This window comes from Heteronotia binoei, chromosome 17, assembly GCF_032191835.1.
Source record: "Heteronotia binoei isolate CCM8104 ecotype False Entrance Well chromosome 17, APGP_CSIRO_Hbin_v1, whole genome shotgun sequence".
NCBI lineage: Eukaryota > Metazoa > Chordata > Lepidosauria > Squamata > Gekkonidae > Heteronotia > Heteronotia binoei.
The window spans coordinates 27648266-27667401 of record NC_083239.1 but is presented as its reverse complement, the minus strand read 5'-3'; the positions used below and the strand labels follow the sequence as shown (position 1 = coordinate 27667401).

The 19136-nt window shown below is 46.0% G+C and overlaps 1 protein-coding gene across 1 annotated transcript in view; it reads left to right on the top strand.

Annotated features, from left to right (window-relative positions):
- SDC3 (syndecan 3) overlaps positions 1-18798 on the top strand; it is a 150703-nt gene extending 131905 nt beyond the window's left edge. Inside the window, exons 2-6 of the mRNA XM_060258304.1 lie at positions 107-233; positions 7000-7550; positions 14952-15219; positions 17477-18145; positions 18201-18798. Of these exons, the coding sequence (XP_060114287.1) occupies positions 107-233; positions 7000-7550; positions 14952-15219; positions 17477-17643 (1113 nt within the window). The 3' untranslated portion in view covers positions 17644-18145; positions 18201-18798. The remainder of the gene's footprint in view (positions 1-106; positions 234-6999; positions 7551-14951; positions 15220-17476; positions 18146-18200) is intronic.
- Positions 18799-19136: the final 338 nt, after the last annotated feature.

Sequence of the window (19136 nt, the reverse complement as noted above, 5' to 3'; positions counted from 1 at the left end):
TATCTCCTTTTCTAGGCTGGTCCTGCAGCTGTAGGATCACAGCAAGTGTCTGTGTGACTCCAAGCCATATGTCTGTACAAATGAATATGTTTGTTTCTGTTCCTAGGCTCAGCGTTGGCACAATGAAGATTATGAACGGCCCATTGACCAGGAAGGTTCTGGAGATGACGACTCCTTTGAAGATGAAGAAATTGAGGAAACAGATGAGATCTACTCAGGCTCTGGTTCAGGATGTGAGTATGTTTATGTCTGAAAATTAGATGGGCAGTTGCCATGGTGAATTAGGATGGACAGCAGATGACTTTGGGGTCCATGATCTTCAGGCCATGTGGGCTGTAAATCTCCAGCTGCTGGGATGCAGGCCTCTAGAAAGCTGCCTTTTTTGTTTGTTTGTTTGTTGTTGTTGTTTTCAAGGACTCCCTGATTGTGTGCGTGTGTAGAGGGTGAGGGTACCACATCCTCTGCTGTACTTTGCATAATGTCTGAGAAGAGCACCAGGATAATATGAATTCCCTCTGCATGGAGAGGGTTCCTTTTTAGGACTCCTCCTCTTCTCCTGTGATTTCCTGTCACATGATTACAAGTGGAGGGTTGCATGCTGCTTACAGGGTCACTTCCATGGAGTTCATGGTTTTTTGTTCTCTATTTTATTTTCGGATGTGGAATGATATGGTAAATAGTCCAATATCATCAGATCTTGGACGCTAAGCAGGGTCAATACTTGGATGGGAGACCACCAAGGAAGACTCTGCAGAGGAAGGCAATGACAAATCCCCTCTGCTTCTTCCTTGCCCTGAAAGCCCCTTTGCTGGGCTAATCATAAGTCGGTTGCAAGTTGACGGCACATACATACATACCCTGACTGTTCCCCGGAAGGTCAGATACTGAAACTGAAGCTCAAATGGCCACCAAATGAGAAGGAAGCACTCACTGGAGAAGACCCTGATGCTGGAAAAGATTGAAGGTAAAAGAAGGGGACGGCAAAGGATAAGATGGTTAGTGTTATCAATGCAACAAACATGAATTTGAGCAATTTAGGAGGATGGTGGAAGACAGGAGGGCCTGGCGTGATGTGGTCCATGGGGCTGTGCAGAGTTGGACTTGACTGTGCAACTGAACAACAATAACATACATATTTTATCTTTGCAGTAATCCAGTGATTTAGCTCAGGCTGTTACAAGATCAGTGTACTTCCACAGCAGCATGGGGGTTTGAAGCTGGGTTTTTCAGATCCTAAACGCAGCAGTCTAACCAACAACCGTGCTGGTTCTCATCTGTTCTTAAACATTTATAGCATGAATATAATAACCCATTTGTTTAACTGTGTCTTGAGTGCCCCCAGAGCAAACATTCTTCCTCGGAGCCTGTATGTGGACACCCTCCAACCCAGACACCCTTCCTGTAGCACTGACAGTGCCTTTGCCACTGGCTGGCATGCCCCTACCTCTTCATACTCTACTCACCGTTACCGTTCTTCATGCTATTTTAAGTCACGCAGCGATCAAACGGGCATGATGTGACTCCCAAGAGGCAGCCGGGCTCTGCAGAGCTTTCATGGTATCCAAGCAAATTATTCTTAAGTAGTGGAAAGCAGCTATGCCACATGCCTGACTGGTTAAGTAACGTTTGCTATTCGCTAAGTAATGGGGTGGCCTGTTAAAAAACAAAGTCGGATGTCTGCATGTCATATATTTATCTCGCTCTTTCTCCAAGGAGCTCAGGGTGACCATCGGGCCTCGTTTTGGACAGGAACTCACAGGGGTGGAACTCCAGAATTTCTAAATTTTATTGTGCTATTTCTTTCTTACCACGCCCCCCCCCCCCCCCAAAAAAAAAAGAAAACTTGTTTCTCGGCTCCATTGTTCAAACCCCCTGGGAGAATTTTGCTGAACTCTAAGATTTGACAAACGTTCTGTTTTTTCCCCCCACAAAAAAATGGAGAAATAACCAAAACATATAAAGCAGGCAGATGGAAATCTTCATCATGTCACTGTGGCCACATAGAAGAAAGTAATTTAAACAGTATGATGGGAGTAAGGTTTTATTATGGGGATGATAATTCAAGAAACATTTTAAGGCAGATTCTGAGCTGATATAATTTAGTACGCCTTCTGCTGGTGTAGGGTGTGTTGGATATGCAAGTGAGGTGTGCTAATGAGCTCCAGCACCTCTTTTTCTACAAAATGACTCCTGGTGACCATACAGGTTTCTCCCTTTCTCTGTTTTATCATTGCAACAACCCTGCAAGCAGGGTCGTAGTCAGGGTTTTTCCAATGGGGTGCATGTAAATAAGTTGGAGGACAGCCCGTGTCAACTAGGTTTCTTTTGGCTTCTGTTGGCTGCAGAAGCAGGAAGACCTCCCCCCCCCCCCAATCATATCTGACTGTTGGAGAGATGTAGGCTCACTGAGATTCTTCCTGCTGCAGCAGCTGAAGTTAGCAGCAGAAGCAAGAAGACTTCCCCACATACATCCCCCTGCAACCCCGGTTCCTCCTCCTCCTCCTAGGCATGGCTCAACGAGGTTGGGGGCATGGGTAATAAATTAAGGGTGTGGCCTCACCCAGCCCCCACCCTGTGACTCTTTCTTTCTTACCTGCAAGGTAGGTTAGGCAGAGAAAGACTGGTGTAAGTTCTCCCAGTGAGCTTTGTTGGCAGAGTGGGATTTGAACCCAGGTCCTCCTGTTTTGGTCCAGCACTGTAACCATTATATGACATTGTGGCTGCAATCGCATACACTAAATAATGTACTTTCAATCCACTTCTAGTGCACTTTCCAACTGGATTTTGCCAGTTCACATAGTAAAATCCAGCTGGAAAGTGCACTGGAAGTGGATTGAAAGTGCATTATGTAGTATGTGTGATTGGACCCTGGCTGTGGATACTCTGAGGAGGATGTGGTGCCCAATTTCTCTAAGTGATTTTATGGAGACTGTAATTGGATTTCTCTTCACTTCACCCTGACATGTATTCATTCGTGTGTTCTTTCTCTTTCTTTGTCTGGTTTCTATGAGATCATTGCATATTGTGGGATGTGCTGATCATTTATTGAGCACTGCCTAACCAATCAGAATGTACCACATGCCACAACACTGAAAGCAACTTAAACCAATTTAGCGATCGGTCAGTGATGGGTTGATTGCCAGGTGATCCTAACTAATCGGGGATCACATTGCAATGTCCTTGAATATATACAAAGCCCTTTTAGGCGTGGTGCTTCTGAAACAGGTGAACACTTGCATCTGTTTTTACGGTGAAAGAAAGTAAAACTAAGATTACTACTCACATGGAATTTTTGCTTTTCTTTGGCATTTAAACTGGAGCAGGTTTGTGTTTTTTTGATGGTGGAGCATCCACATGATGCTGCTCCATAATTGTTCCCTTTTATGGTTGGTTTTATTATTATTATTGGCTTACTTCACTTTCACCCAGTGCTGTTTTGATACACCCTTTTGAGAAAGATTGCAGTCCGAGCTTGTTTGCACACCCTGTGATTGGGAAGATGTGAATTTTCACAACCCCTGCAGCCGCCATTTTCCTCACCACCACCAGGGGCAATTGGCGTATTGCTATAATTAGGCTGCTGCAGTATGTCAATTACATATTGCAAGCTAAAGAGGTATGTCAATTACAGATTTTAAAAGCCAGAAAAAGTGGTGGTTTGGGGATGGGGGGAGAAAAAGGCAGTCGTGGACGTGTGATGGAATCCTTCAAAGTATGGGGGGAACCACCAATGCAGATGCTTCATTGCCACTGTGAAATCCTTCACACCCCCAGCAGCAAAGACAGCCACATGGATGGTCACCGCTAAATGGAAACCATCTGAATCTGAATATGTGCTTCTTGTTTGCACAAGAGGCTGCACATCCACTTAAGAAACGCAAGACCCTGCCTATTGTAGCACAACATGGACTCTTGCGCAAGCAAACAGCGCTAGTGGCTATTTTCCTTACTTCTCACAGTTGTGTGTGCATTCAATCTCCGCCTGCCCCCCAACAAGTATATAGTTGTGCTTTGTGAATTTAAAATTCATCACAGAGCCACAGGGATTCTTCTGAAAAACAAGTTGCCAAAGCTTAAGTCAGCCCACTGCTGATACAAATCTTCTGTTCTCTGCAAGAGGAATGTTTCAATCTGTGTTGTTTGGACGGAGGAAGTACCAGACGATACGCCCTGCTATATGTTTCTCTGTGCAGTCCCTGAGACTGTACTGAACAGATTTTTGCTCCAGCTGTTCAAAAGCTGGTCAAACAAGTAGAAAATGGAATTTCTTTTGACCAGCAGGGACAAAGAGGTCATCTAAAATAATGGCTCTTTTTGGAATGCGCATTTGTGAAACCATGTCCAGATTATCTAGCCTTGCATCCTGGAGATCACCACTTGGGTGTTGGTCAGTGATTATTGTGAGCATGGTTTGAAACATTCATAAGCTTGTTATGGTACAGTTAGGGCTTTTTTTGTAGCAGGAACTCCTTTGCATATTAGGCCACACCTCCCTGATGTAGCCAATCCTTCAAGAGTTTACAGGGCTCTCCTTACAGGGCCTACTGTAATCTCTTGGATGATTGGCTATGTCAGGGGTGTGTGGCCTAATATGTAAAGTCTCTGCTACAAAAAAAGCCCTGGGTACAATCATTTATTGAAGGGGATGTGGAATGGTGTAGTATAGCCCGGTCACATTGCCACCTATGCAGGGTCACTACTTGGATGGGAGACCACCAAGAAAAACTTTGCAAAAGAAGGCAATGGCAAACCACCTCTACTGTCTCTTGCCTTGAGAGTCGCTTGCTGGGGTCACCATTAGTCAGCTGTGACTTGACAGCACTTTACTCGCGCACAGGTTATTGATTGTTAAAGGTTCTCACAAGATGGGAAGGATCTATGCCTAAGAATTTGGAGAGCTGTATCCAGTTTGGGTAAAATAGTACAGGGCAAGATGGGCCCAGACATTGTCTTAGATAGCTTGCAAAGTAGACTTAAAAATTCTGGGATGATTGGTTGCTCAGCAACTGTTAACCATGATGGTTAAATGGAGTCTGCATGCTCAGAGGCACTGCATCCCCCTATGGCAGATGTTAGGGCGTAATGGTGGTGGTGGAATGTATCACTGACTCCCAGCTGACTTACGATGACTCCATAGAGTTTTAAACTCAAAAGGTGTTCAGAGGAGGTTTGCCATTGCTTGCTTCTTCATAGCAATCCTGGACTTCCTTGGTGGTCTCCCATCCAAATACTAACCAGGGTTGACCCTACTTAGCTTCCTAGATCTGATGAGATCAGGCTAGCCTGGACCATCCAGGACAGCACAAGGAGTAATATTAGGGAAGGCCTAATGCCTTCAGGTCCTACTTGTGGATGTCCCATCTTGTGCGCTGCTGTAGGAAACAGGATGCTGTGGTCCATTTTTGTGCTAAGGCAGTGGGGCTCAAACTGGGCGTTGGGACCTTAAAATGGGTCATTACTCTCTAGTAGGTGGGATATGAGGAGGCAAGAGGATGAGGAGGAGCAGGGTAAGTGGAGAGGAGGGGATCAGTCGATTTGAGTAAACTATGAAATAGCCAGGCCTGGCTCCAGGGTTTCTGGCACCCTAGGCCCCGAGGCCCCCCTGCGGTGGTGAGGGCGGTGCGGCAAGGGAGGCTCCAAGCACCTCCAAGCATGCCACGTGCCACTCTTGCCTTCCCCAGGTCTGTGTTTTGGAAAGCAGTCAGGTGGTGTGTGCACGCCACAGAGGCTGCCTTCCCTTGGGGAAGGCAGTCTGCAAGGACAGCATGCGCTGCTGCAGCCCGCACCACCCGGCTGCTCTCACCTTCCCCTGGTCTGTGCTTCAGAAGCAAAGCCCCAGGGAAGGTGAAAGCGGCCAGGTGGCGTGTGTGCAGTGCACTCCACTGAGCCCTGGGGGAAGGCAGACTCTGAGGAGCACACACAATGCTATGGCCTGCACTGCCTGACTGCTCTTGCCTTCCCAAGAGCGGTGGGGCGGTGCAGGCGCTCTCAGGCATGCACAGTGGGGCCCGCCCACCCCCGTGGCCAGGTAGTGCCCTAGGCAGCCGCCTTCCTGGCCTACTAGGACATGCTGGTCCTGGAAATAGCCATGAAATGCAGCTTCTTTTTTGGTGTGTGTGTGTGTGTGTGTGTGTATACACATAAAACTATCCTTATCTATCCTAATCTAATCTAAAATATCAAACTTGAAAAAAAATAGAATAATTTTTTTTCAGTATTAAAAAGGTAAAGGTCGTCCCCTGTGCAAGCCCCAGTCATGGTGACGTCATATCACGACGTTTTCACGAAAGACTTTTTGCCATTGCCTTCCTCAGTCATCTACACTCCCCCCGCCCCCCAGCAAGCTGAATACTCATTTTGCTGACCTCGGAAGGATGGAAGGCTGAATCAACCTTGAGCCGGCTACCTGAACCCAGCTTCTGCAGGGATCAAACTCAGGTTGTGAGCAGAGAGTTTGGACTGCAGTACTGAAGCTTTACCACTCTCTGCCACGGGGCTGCTTATTCAGTATTAACTGGCATGAAATAACTACATTTTATGTCAAGGAAGGAAGTAGCCCAGAATTATTTCCTGAAAAATCTAGTAAGTTACAAAGCTTGTCCTGAGACCTTAAGGCTTCAGCCATCTATTGGAGAGGTTGCACGTTCTCCGTCTAGCATGATCAATTGACTTGAGATCACTGTCTGAGTTTACTGGCTGCCTGCTCAGTTGTTATTTTTTCAGCCACTATTTTAATCGTTAAGGCCAGTGGTAACCAAAAAAGCTAACTGAGCTAGCTATAGGAATACAGCGGGCAGTTCGTAGAATCTTTGAGTTGGAAGGGACATCCAGGGTCATCTAGTCCAACCCCCTAAAGTCAAAAGGTGTTCAGAGCTGTAGTAAGCCTCTTTCAGGTTGCACAGGCTGTGCCATTTCCCCTTGTTGGCTACCCCTGATAGCTTCGCATGATGACCTCGAGTACAGTTTGTTCGTAATAAATGCCTTTTGCTTCCCCTCTAGATTTTGAACAGGAGTCTAGGATTAAGACAGCTGTGCGGCTTACCACAGACCCTTCTATTGGACTGTCAACAACCCCGGCAGTGTTGCCTGTCACATCGGTACAGCCTGTAGCCACTCCCTTTGCACCATTCCCGACAGAGGAAACCACCTACGATCCATCCACCAGTGGCCTCTATGTAACTAGGGCGACCGAGGCGCCAGCAGTCACCATCTGGAAAGCGGTTACCACCACAGCTGGCACCAGCATCCGTGACACCACCACTGCCACTACCACAGCCTCCACCACCACGGCCTCTACCACAACTGCCGCTTCCAAAGCGACAACTGTCCCGAGAGTCCTGCCTCCCTTTATCACAATCGTAGCCACCACACAGGCTGTTGCTCTCGAAACGCCAACTGTAGTCACGGCGGCTCCCAGCACGGAATCCACCACAGCTCCTCCGGTGACCACCAGCTTGACAAAGATCAGAGGGATGCCAAAGCCAAGCCCGTCACAGCATCCAGACATCACGCTGCTACTGCCTACAACTACAGCATCAGAATCAACCCAGGTATGGAGATTTATCTCAGGAGAAACGTTGAGGGTGCCTTCAGAGATTCCCTTCCTAGAGGGAAAGGTTTTTTCTCACTTGGGGTAAGCTCTGCTAACTATTCCCCTCTTCTTAACGTCTCTAATCGCTCATAGTCTTGGCTGTATTTTTTCTGGGCTCCTTCCTACTATTTAGCAAAGGTTTTGCATTTTTAAAAAATCAGGCCCTTGTTACAATAGATCCAGTGCATTTTAAAAATAAAAACAAAAGCAAAGCTCATACAAATTTGAAATGTTGCTCTGGGCAGAGAGGACGGAGGGAATGGTAATTGCCACAAGGCCACACCAGCCTGGATTCTGCACAGCCATCTGAGAAGGGAAGCGTGTGTTCTCTTGATTGTCACAAGGCCCAACCAATCTGGATTCTGCACAGCCATCTGAGAAGGGAGGGAGTGGTCTTAATTATTGTCACAAGGGCCAACCAACCACTATGCTACATAACCAGAGTGGTTTATGTAGTGAACTCTCGCTTCTTTTCGGAGTGTTGTTTCCCACTTTTCACTGTATCTACATCCTCAAAGTGCCAAGAAAAAGTAATGAAAAATAGCAGCTACAACGTTGCAAAATGCCATTTGGGAGGGACTGTGAAACACTTCCTCCACCCTAACTTGTACCTCCCCAGTGACTGGCATTTGGAGATATGTTGCTTCTGAACATATAGCCATTGTGTCCTAGTAGCCACTGATGGAGTTATACTCTGTAAATTTGTCTCATCCTCTTTTATTTATTTACTTTATTTATAGCCTGCCTTTCTTGCTGAGTCTCAGATGATTTACAGGATATAAAACAAGTGCAGTCAGACAGCATAAAGTAACCAGTGAACAAAGCAACAGGACTAGGATTAGAGGATTAGAGAACAATGCAAAGAACAAAGTAGCTAAGGCAGGTAAACTATAAATAAATAAAAGTGGATTAGAAGGTAAAGACAATGCAGTAAAAGCAGATGATACCTACAATAATCATTACAGTGGACTGTTCCATTGTAAAGGTGCTTTCCTAGGTTGTTCATTCTACAGTTCTAATCTCAAACCTCAAAGTTTTGCATATTCTGCAGAATGGACATCACTGCATCCATTGGCAGTGAGTTCCACAGGTCAGGTGTGAAGAAGTATTCTCTTTTTTGTCTGTCCCGATAACAGCAGGTCCATTTAATAGAGAAGCTTAAACACTCTTCTGAAGAGTAGCACTTTAGCCTGGCATCAAACTGTTACCTGGGAGGAGAATAGCTCTGGAGATGAAGTTCTATGCTTTTGGTGACACTGCCTGGAAAAGGCCCTGTCCTGTCTGGCTACCTGTCAAACTTAGCTGGGAGTGAATATGGTATAGTGGTTAAGAGCATGGACTCTAATCTGGGAGAGCCAGGTTTGATTCCCCACTCCTCCACATAAAGCCAGCTGGGTGACCTTGGGACAGGCACAGTTCTCTCAGAGGTTTCTCAGCCGCATCTACCTCACAGGGTGTCTGTTGTGGGGAGAGGAAGGGAAAGGAGATTGTAAGCTGCTCAGAGACTCCAAGTGAAAAGCAGGGTATAAATCCAGTCCTTTCTTCTTCTTAGATGGACCTCAGATATGGTGGTAGGTTCATGAGCTAAGGTGGGTGCCCTGCTTTGACAGTGCATGCTGGCTATGCTTCCTCCACACTGAAAACTGATTGTAGTGTTGACTTCATGTGAGCTGGTGATTTGCAGTGGTGTGGATGTACTACATTTATTTATAATTTATTTGTACCAGAGCTTGCGCTAGGTGGTAGTTAGTGTGGATCTTGGATCAGGTTCAACTTCTCATGTTGCCTTGAAGTTCTCTGAATGACTTTAAGCCAATCTAACACCTCTTGAGTTGTTATCAGGATAAAATGGAGCAGGGATAACCAGTTTCAGATTTCATGAATGTGCACAAGAATACCTAAGAGAACACACTTGAACGTACGAATCAGACCCTTGGTCCATCAAAGTCAGTATTGTCTACTTAGTCTGGCAGCAGCTCTCCAAGGTCTCAGGGAAGTCCTCCACACCACCTGCTGCCAGATCTTTTAACCGGCAATACTGGGGATTGATCCTGGGACCTTCTGCATGCCAAGCAGATGTTCCACCATTGAACCACAGCCCTTCCCAAATCCAAAACAAAGTACAATCCCAAGTATGAACCAGAGATGGGCGCAAACTGGAGCAATGGAGGTTCATCCTGGTTTGTGAGGTCACATGAACCCCAAATCCCCTCATTTACTGAACTAGTTTGATTCCCTAAGGCCAGGAGAATGGAAGCGTAGGAGAGAGAGCTTGCAAAAGCCATTTAAAGGGAATGCTTGGAAGTGTGGGGGGAGGGGGAGCGAAAGGGATTGCACCCATTTCAGCTATCCCCCTTGCTTCCCCCTGCCCTGCAGCTTCCCAATATGAACCCCACGAACCTCCCTGAAACCACATTGAGGGTCATGGGATGGATAGGAATGGTTCATGAACCATGAACTGCCGATGTTCATCACAAAACTAGGTTCATGACGAGGTTCGTACCCATCCTTAGTACAAACACCTACAACAGTCATAGAACCAGTGGCACACTCTCAGGCTAACCTACTTAACAGGGTCATGGTGAGGATAAAATGGGGAAGAGAACATATGCTACCCTGTGATCCTTACAGGAAAAAATGGATAAAATGCACTAGATGGAAGAATTTGTTTGCAGACATATGCACAGCAGGCATATGCAAGCAGTTTTACAAAAAGCTCCAACTCAAATTATCAAAGAGCATGTTTTTAAAAAAAGATCTCTTCCAGTCAGTCCATAGGAAATCCAGTGTGGCATAGTAGCTATGGTCTCAGATTAGGACTGCTCAGGTTTGAATCTCCACACCACCTACAGAAGCCCACTGGTTGACTTTGGCCAGTCGTTCTGTCTCAGCCTAGCATACCTCACTGGATTGTTACTGTGAGAATGAAAACGAGGAAGGGACAGCAATGTCATAAACTGCTTTGGGTTCTCCTTAGGAAGAAAAGTAGCAGCATTTAAGTATCTAAATGAACAAACATCAGATTTTAGCAGGCATCCCTTGAGAAAGCCCTACAAGCCAGCAGTACATAAGATGGTATACAGAGATTTGGGTGGGGAGCTAATGGAAGATAGATGGGTGGGTGGATGGATGGGCAGATGGGCCAGTAGGATCCAGACTAAATTTTCTGATAGCTAAAGGTAGTAGTGGAACAATGCTTCAGCTAACCGATCTCCCAAAATGCTGCTCCTATGTGATAGGAGATTCTCAGGAATGGCATGAGGGGCAACTTCCGGGTTTGCAACAGGTAGGGGGAATTGGTAGAAATTATACCTCCTCAGCTAGGGGACATTTTAGTCTCAGTTCAGCTCAGTATGTGTAATATCTCTCTTTACTCTGTGTTCTCCAACTTCCCAGCTGATGCAGAGGTGGTGGGAACATATTGGGACATTTCATTGTGCGATGTTATCTAAGAGCTTCTGACATCAATATTTCCACAATATTTCCCTCCCAGGCACACCTCTCTTCAGGAAGTTTTGAGGCGGTATCTGGAAAAAATCCCACTCTTTTTTTGTAATCTCTGTGGGCTTCTTTCTCTCCTGAGCCAGGATTATGACTTAATTACCTCAATTATAAACCATTATGCAGGACATTTAATATGAACCCCAGATAGATGCTTCAGTCTGCCATTGTAGACACCTTTCTCTTTGGTCCTGAAATAAAAATCTCACAAGGCTACCTTTCTCCACATCTGGAGCTCTGTCTTCCTGACAGGCAAAGCCTTTCAGTTCAGGGGGGCGTGGGTGTGTGGGAGTGATCAGTCTCTGCCTCCCTCTCCTGGCCACTGACCCAAACAGGCTGAAGAAACATTGCTGTTTGTGTTGTAGGAAATGATCTTTGCACAGACAGTTTTTAGAAAGGATTACACTGATTCACGAAGGAGGCATCCGTTAATGGCTAGTAGCCTTGGTGACTGAAGGGAACTTCCACACCTGGAGATAGTAAATCTCTGAATTACCAGGTCTGGAAGGCAACATCAGTTAAAGGATTTGGTCTGTATGCCCTGTTTGTTGTGTGAAACGGGATGCAGGACTCGATGAGCCGCTAATCTGATCCAGCAGGGCACTACTTCTAAAAATTCAATCAAACTTTATTAAAAGAATACATACCAAAATATACATAACTTTCTTAGTATGCCAGACATTGGCAAATATAAGAACAAAGTACAAGGTAGATTTCAAGAAGAGGAGTTGGATTTATACCCCACCCTTCACTCGGAATCTCAGAGTGGCTTTCAATTTCCTTCCCTCCCTCTCCCCACAACAGACACCCTGTGCGGTAGGTGAGGCTGAGAGAGCTGTGAGAGAACTGCTCTTGAGAGAACAGCTCTGAGAGAATTGTGACTGACTCAAGGTCACTCAATTGGCTACATGTGGAGAAGTAGGGGACCAAACCTGGTTCTCCGGATTAGAGTCCACTTCTTTCAACCACTACACCAAACTTCAGTGCTTGAATTTCTCCTTGAATCAGTGTAATGTAATGTAAAGTATCGGGCTGGGATCTGGGACAGCCAAGTTTGAATTCCCATCCTACTGTGGAAACTCTCTGGGTGACTTTGGGCAGTTGCACACTCTCAGCCTAATCTCCCCCACAAGGTTGTTGTGTGGATAAAATGAAGGCGAGGAGAGTAGTGTAAACTGCTTTGAGAGAAAGCCATTGGGAAGAAATGAAGTAAATAAAATCTCCTCTATAATATAATTCTCCAGGCTTACTGGCCACGAATCACCTACTGTCCCGTGGGCTGAGCTGCCCACCCTCGCCATTCACTGAGGAAGCAGAAGACAACCTGCGCTGAGGGAGCTGCTGCTGTGGCGACAGTGGCTTCCTCCTCAGGCATCTCCTCAGTCACAAATGAGCAACCAAAGGGCCAGGGGTGGGTGGGAAACCTACACCCACCAACAGACTTCTGCCCCGAATGAGGAGGAAAGGCACAAAGGAGGCAAGGAGAGAAGAAAAACCTCTGCCTCTGCACCCAAAGCTGCTGCCACACTGTGTCTCCTCCTGGAAATGGGTGGGGGTGAATAAATGCCATAGGTTGGGGAGAGAGAAGCAAGGCCAGGGGGAGTAGGGAGAGAGAGGGGTGGTGGTGGAGCCTGGAGAGCTTTGTGGGGGCATCAGCATCTTGGAGTGATCACAGGGGGGGATGCATGCAGAGCTCCTGCTCTTCAGCTACCCCCAACCCCCGGCCAACCACCTCCAACCAGATTTGTCTTGGAGTTCACCCATGGGGAGCAGGGGCCTCATAGTCGTGTGCCTCCTCTTCCTTTCCCCTCCCAGCAGCTGGCTCTTCCTCCATGGCTGTGGTCCACAATGGAAACCGAGTGCAACCCCTATAATCTGTTTAGAACTTAGATTCACTGGATTGAATCTAACCCACATTGGGATGCTGAAGAATGAGGGGATCCCCTTGATCTCCCAAACAGCTATGCGAGGGTTCATGAAATCTGCATGTACAAAAGCCGTGTAATAAAGGAGTGTAACTGAGCTTGAGTTCAGCAAGGGTGGTGGCGAGGAATGCCTTCACTTTGTGTGGGGGGAGACAGTCGTGGTGGTGGGGAAGTTAATGCAAAGGATTGGGGTGGGTGGGGAGACAGCAAGGATGGGTAGGGTATTCACCCACAGCGTCTTTCTAGAGCCCATTGTATTTCTTCCAACAACAGGCTTTATTTCTATTAATAAATAAATTTGCTTCAGGATTCTGAATCTGAAGCTAAGAGGAGAACTGGCATAGGTGACTTCTAGTGGAACCATGTGTGTGAGAGAGCCCTTAAAGTATCTTAGAAGTCTCACTTGGGAAAAGCAGAGTGAAACAGTTTTCTAATGGTACCTTAAATATGAAAAAAGTACACAGGGTTTCATGAGTCAGAGCTAACTTCAGATGTATAAGAGAGTAAATACTTCAAACTGATTTATATACACAATAAAAAGTGGGGGGAGGACTATAACAAAGAGACTGGTTCAAAACAAGATCCATACCAAATAGCTATCAGTTCACTAAGAATCTTACATCAGAAAAGTTAGGTTATGTTTGTATATGCTGTCAAGTCACAGCTAACTTATGGCAACTTCAGCAAGGGGCTTTCAAGGCCAGTGAGAAGCAGAGATGGCTTTCCATTGCCCTCTTCTACAGAGTGGTGGTCCCCAATCTGAGTACTGACCCCACTTGGCTTCCAAGATCTCACAAGATTGGGCTGTTCCATGCTGCCTCCCTCCCTGAAGTCAGGTTACATTTTTTGGGGGGGGGGGACGACTTAAAATGCACCATGGCTGTTTTTTCTCTTGATCACTCTTCCTCCATTGGTGTCTTAGATCCTCCCCACAAACAACTAAAATGATCTCCCCCTGCTTTCCCACTTAAGTTCTGTATGAAGGTCTTCATCATCCTAGATCTGGGGAGTCTAGCAACAGTACTCAGGCATCTTGCTCTCCTATTGTGGTAGCTTGCCAAAGAAGGCTGCCACTGGATTGCTCTCTGCTGCCACCACTGTATGTGACCAGCAGGTGACCTTGCAGCTTCCAGGTCAGCTAGGGGTACTCTTTATATAACTTTGAATGTACTTGACTGCTTATATTCAAGGGTTGGGGGTATTTTTGCTGTTCCGTGATGGCATATGATGCCTTCCATTTCAGCAGCAAGTCCTGATCCTGGGTGCCTTGCTGGAGATTATTGATGAGGAGGAAAGACAGACAGAATGAGTTAATTTGCCGCTGCTCACTGCTGTCACACGCATCCCTCAACCTAAGAAGATCTAACTGTGAAGAACGTTTGAACAGAACAGCGCAGTAATTTGTTTTAAAAATGATTTAATCTCTTGCTTCATAGGTAGCTCTGGGCAGCTTCTGTCCTTCAATTGAGTTCTGTTGCGAGAAAGGATAACAGGAGCTAGCAAGGCCTTGTGAAGTTCTGGATTGATAATCTGTCCTCCAGAAAAGCCTCAGGGGATGGAGGTACCAGACAGACAGTGACCAGGATAATGAGAAAAAAAGAAAAGGTGGTGGTGGGGGGGTTAAGTTGGGGAAGAAGTTTCTTCACACAACTTCCCTCTTTTTCTGGTATTCAGCCAGGTTCAAAACCAGATTTGCTATCACAGAGGCAGCCATGTTTGTTTGGTCCTTAACGTACCTGTAGTGAAGACTAAAAAGGGAATATCTGATTTTTACAACAAAAAAATGGCATACAGAGATAAAATGAATACTGCTTTCCACTTTTTTTTGCTCATTTGCTCCCTTGTCAGCCTGGTAGGCATGCCCCTCTTTCACATAGCAAAAAGAATTGATCTCTCCTTCCCACTTTTGATATCCTGTTTGTTTGCTCTTTCAGACAGAGCCTCCTGATGTGACCCTCTCCACGGCACTGAATAACGAACTGGAAGTTCCTGTCAGTGGAGATTTTGAAATCCATGAGGAGGAGGAGGACACCACTCGGACGGAGCTTGGTAATGAGGTGGTTGCCGTGGTTACCCCAGCAGCAGGGCCTGGGCTGAAGAAGAATGTTGAGCCAGGGCTCATAGACAATACGATAGACTCTGGAAACTCAGCTGCGCAGCTCCCTCAAAAAAACATCCTGGAGAGGAAAGAAGTGCTTATAGGTAAGGTGTGCTCAGGGCTATTTGTTCGGCAATTCTGGACCACATTCTGAAGAGCAGAAACCTAGGGAGTTAAGCAGGGATATATGCGTGTTTATCTAATCTATCCAATCTCTAGATCGATAGATAGATAGGTAGAGAGAGAGAGAGACAGAAATCAATCAATAGAGAGAAAAAGAGATAGATAGATATTGATGGATAGATTTGGTGCTTTGAAGGAAACCTACTACCTCCAATTCCACTCAGAAAAAAGATGGATTTTGTGGTCTGTGTGAATTTTTTTAAAAATTCAGCTTTTCTTGCTGAGACTCAAGGCGTAATGCAAATCCAGTAATCAACAGGATGGGACATCCAGTGAGCATTGCAATCAGGTTGGGACTGCAGAAATCAGAAAACAAGCAAGAATCTCAACTGAAGCTGAAGCAAAGCATGACCTTTTAAACGTTAAGTGGTGTAGAAACTATCTGGTCTGACGCATACTTAACAGCTATAGGTACCAAGACTGATGTAAGCCACAGTCCCTCTCCCTTTACCAATGCAGTTTTCTGGCTGTTTCATTACAATACAGTCCTATCTACATGTGCAAAAAGCCCTCTTGAATAATTGAATTTTGTATTGCTTGCAGAAAGCCAGGAGAGTGGGAGCCTTCACACTTGATTTTATCCCTTTATTAAAAAGTATTTGTAGCCTATCTTTGACCGAGAGGTCAAAATGGCTCAGAAACAAGTCAAGCGGACCAGCCTCTGCACATGGGGGCCACTTTGCTCAGGCCCCATCAGCAGTGCCAAGAGTGAAGGTGGAAGAGGGAACTGGTGAGATGAGAGCCATCACTGGTGGTGCTGAAAGTTCCTCTCTTCCTCAAGTCTGAGGTCTCAGTGTCAAGGCAATTACAGGGCCAAGGGGGCTGATCCCTGGGGCTGGATTCAGTGCATCAGAAAGCACAGGTAGTATTCCAACAGAGGATAAAGGTAGACTGAGTGCCTGAAGTGATACTAAGGATACAAGCCCTTCCTCTCTGGATCAGTCAGCTGCCTCGTAAAGGCAATGAATAGTTTGGGGTCAGTTGAAGAGAGATTTCAAGGGGCCTGGGGTGAAGGTTTTGGAGTCTGAGGGAAAAGGCAGTGCTGTTTCCCAGGTTGAGAGAGGTGACCCAGCCTTTTGAAGAAGCTGAGGACTCTACTAGAGAGCCAGTTTGGTGTAGTGGTTAAGTGTGCAGACTCTTATCTGGGAGAACCAGGTTCGACTTCCTATTCCTCCACATTCAACTGCTGAACTGTCTCAGAGCTGTTCTCTCAAGAGCAGTTCTTGAAAGAGCTCTCTCAACCCCACTACCTCACAGGATGTCTGTTGTAAGGAGGGGAAGGAAAAGGAGATTGTCAGACTCTGAGTGAAGGGCGGGATATAAATCCAATTGAGAGCCAGTTTAGTGTAGTGGTTAAGTGTATGGACTCTTATCTGGGAGAACCGGGTTTGATTCCTCACTCCTCCATTTACAGCTGCTGGAATGGCCTTGGGTTAGCAATAGCTATCGCAGGAATTGTCCTTGAAAGGGCAGCTGCTGTGAGAGCCCTCTCAACCCCACCCACCTTACAGGGTGTCTGTTGTGAGGAGAGAAGATACAGGAGATTGTAAACTGCTCTGAGTCTCTGATTCAGAGAGAAGGGCTGGGTATAAATCTGCAGTCTTCTTCAATCTCTTTTCTTCTTCTCTTGGGGGTCAGAGGGGTCTTTCCGAGGGCTTTAGCAGGATGCAGTCTCTTGGGACATCAGCTGCTTCCTCCTCAGAGTCTTCAGCTTGGAGGCCAATGTTTTGCACAAAGGACAGGCAACAAAGGACAACAAATGATTTTTCAGGTCACAAACTATATGATAATAATGATAGCACATTCGACCTCTAACCCCCATTAGTATTTTAGTTGTTTTTTCTATTCATGACCTTAGTCGAATGAACAGTTATGCAAATAGTAGTAGAGTCCTCAGCTTCTTCCCCCAGTGGGAAGCAGCCATTGCCCTGGTTTATAATTGGTTTGAGCCAAATGGCCCTTGTGATATTGGCAGAACCCTTGGCTCTCTTCTGCATGCTCCTGGATGCCAGCGTGTCCCCCTGGAATTTTCCCTGTAAGTTAAATGGCCAGTCCAACCCTGACCTCAGGCCCCCTTTGTTCTGCTTCTAGGATGACATACATAGAACAACATTTTGTGTTTCTTCTCTGCCGTCTTCCATATCGCTAACCCTTCTCCTCTTGCATTCTGCTTAACAGCTGTGATCGTGGGTGGAGTTGTAGGAGCCCTCTTTGCTGCCTTCCTGGTGATGCTGTTGATCTACCGGATGAAAAAGAAAGATGAGGGGAGCTACACATTGGAAGAGCCAAAACAGGCGAGCGTCACGTACCAAAAACCTGACAAACAGGAGGAATTCTATGCATAAAAAAACCACCGCGAGTGCCTCGCTGTTTCTTTGTCTTGATGCCGTCCTTTCTCTCTTATTCTCACCCAGCCTCTTCTCTCTATTTCTAATGGTTCTGTGAAATTTTAACAAGAAGGATAGAAACCTCTACTGTTTATCACATTTTTTTAAAAAAAATAGGAACAGTCAAATCATGTTCCGGCACAGGAAGCATTCAGAGGACCTAAACAGCGCAAGGAGACAGGTTGCAATCTCAGTTATCGCCTGGCCGTCTCCTGGGATTGGTGCTTGAGTTAGCCACTTGGCCATTTTTTTTTATTAGCAACAGGACATCCTGGACTAACGCCTCCTGAGAACTGGTGCAATGACTTTCGTGTATGAGGTGTTCCATGTGATTTATGGCACTTGGCAATGTTCTTGTAGACAAGAGTGTTACAGTACGGTTTACACTGACTTCCAGGGCAAGGAGACCAACATCCTGCCTGCTCATGGAGTGCCCCACTCAAGCAGATTCAGGTTGTCAGTCGGATCTGGTCGCTGACTGTAATAAAATTGAACTGAAGCAGACTCGGGTGGAGCTGGGCCTCTGGATTACTTCACTGGAGAACTCACATGGTCTGTGGAGACCACCTTCAACCTCCACACCTTGCTTTGTTCCTGACAGCACACCTCTCATTATTGTTCCTGTTTTGCAGCTGCCTAACTTGGGACCTGCTAAGCTAAAAGAGGGTTTGAGCTCAACTTTGGGCCTCCATTTGTTCAGCTGGGTTTCACTGTGACATTTTAAAGGTCTCCTAGCACAGGACTCTGGGATCAGGCAGATGAACAAGCAAACCTTTCTCAGAGGATTTATTTAAAGGGAAGGAAAATAGATGCTCAAAAAAAGGCATGCCTTGTAGAGGGGGGAAAGAAATGATGTCATGCATCTCACCCATCTTGTTTGGCCTGTTTCTTCCTTGGACAGGGTGGCAGCGGGGAGGGGAAGGGAAGAACAGAATGGATGGAACAGAATAATGTGAGCCCGTGATGTATTTTAGCAATTGTTTCGCTCCATATGATGCTGTATATAAATAGAACTTGATAAAGAGGTGATAAAGTATGTAGACAGCTGCTGAGGAAACCTGTATTTTCCTCCCAAAGTAGTAATTAATTGATTGACATCTGTCTGGGCGGGGGGTCCACATTTTGTGTGAATTTGTCCTGAAGTATGAAGTAGCTGTACATTTCACTGGCTTGGATGGGGGAGGAGGCGGGTTTGTAGATAATACACAAACGCTACTAAAGAGCAGGGTTGAAATTCTACATAACACAGATGAACCGAGGCTTTGGTTTGTATGCAGTAAAATGGAATCAAAGACAACTGTTAAGCTATTACATATTGGCAATTAAAGCCAAGCGTACAGATACAACATATGCTGTTGAAAAGAAGCCTGGAACAGAATAACAATGTGTGGTTTGGCTCTGCAACCCAAGTTGCAGAAGTGGTAAATGCCACTGGAAGCTGTGTCAACCAA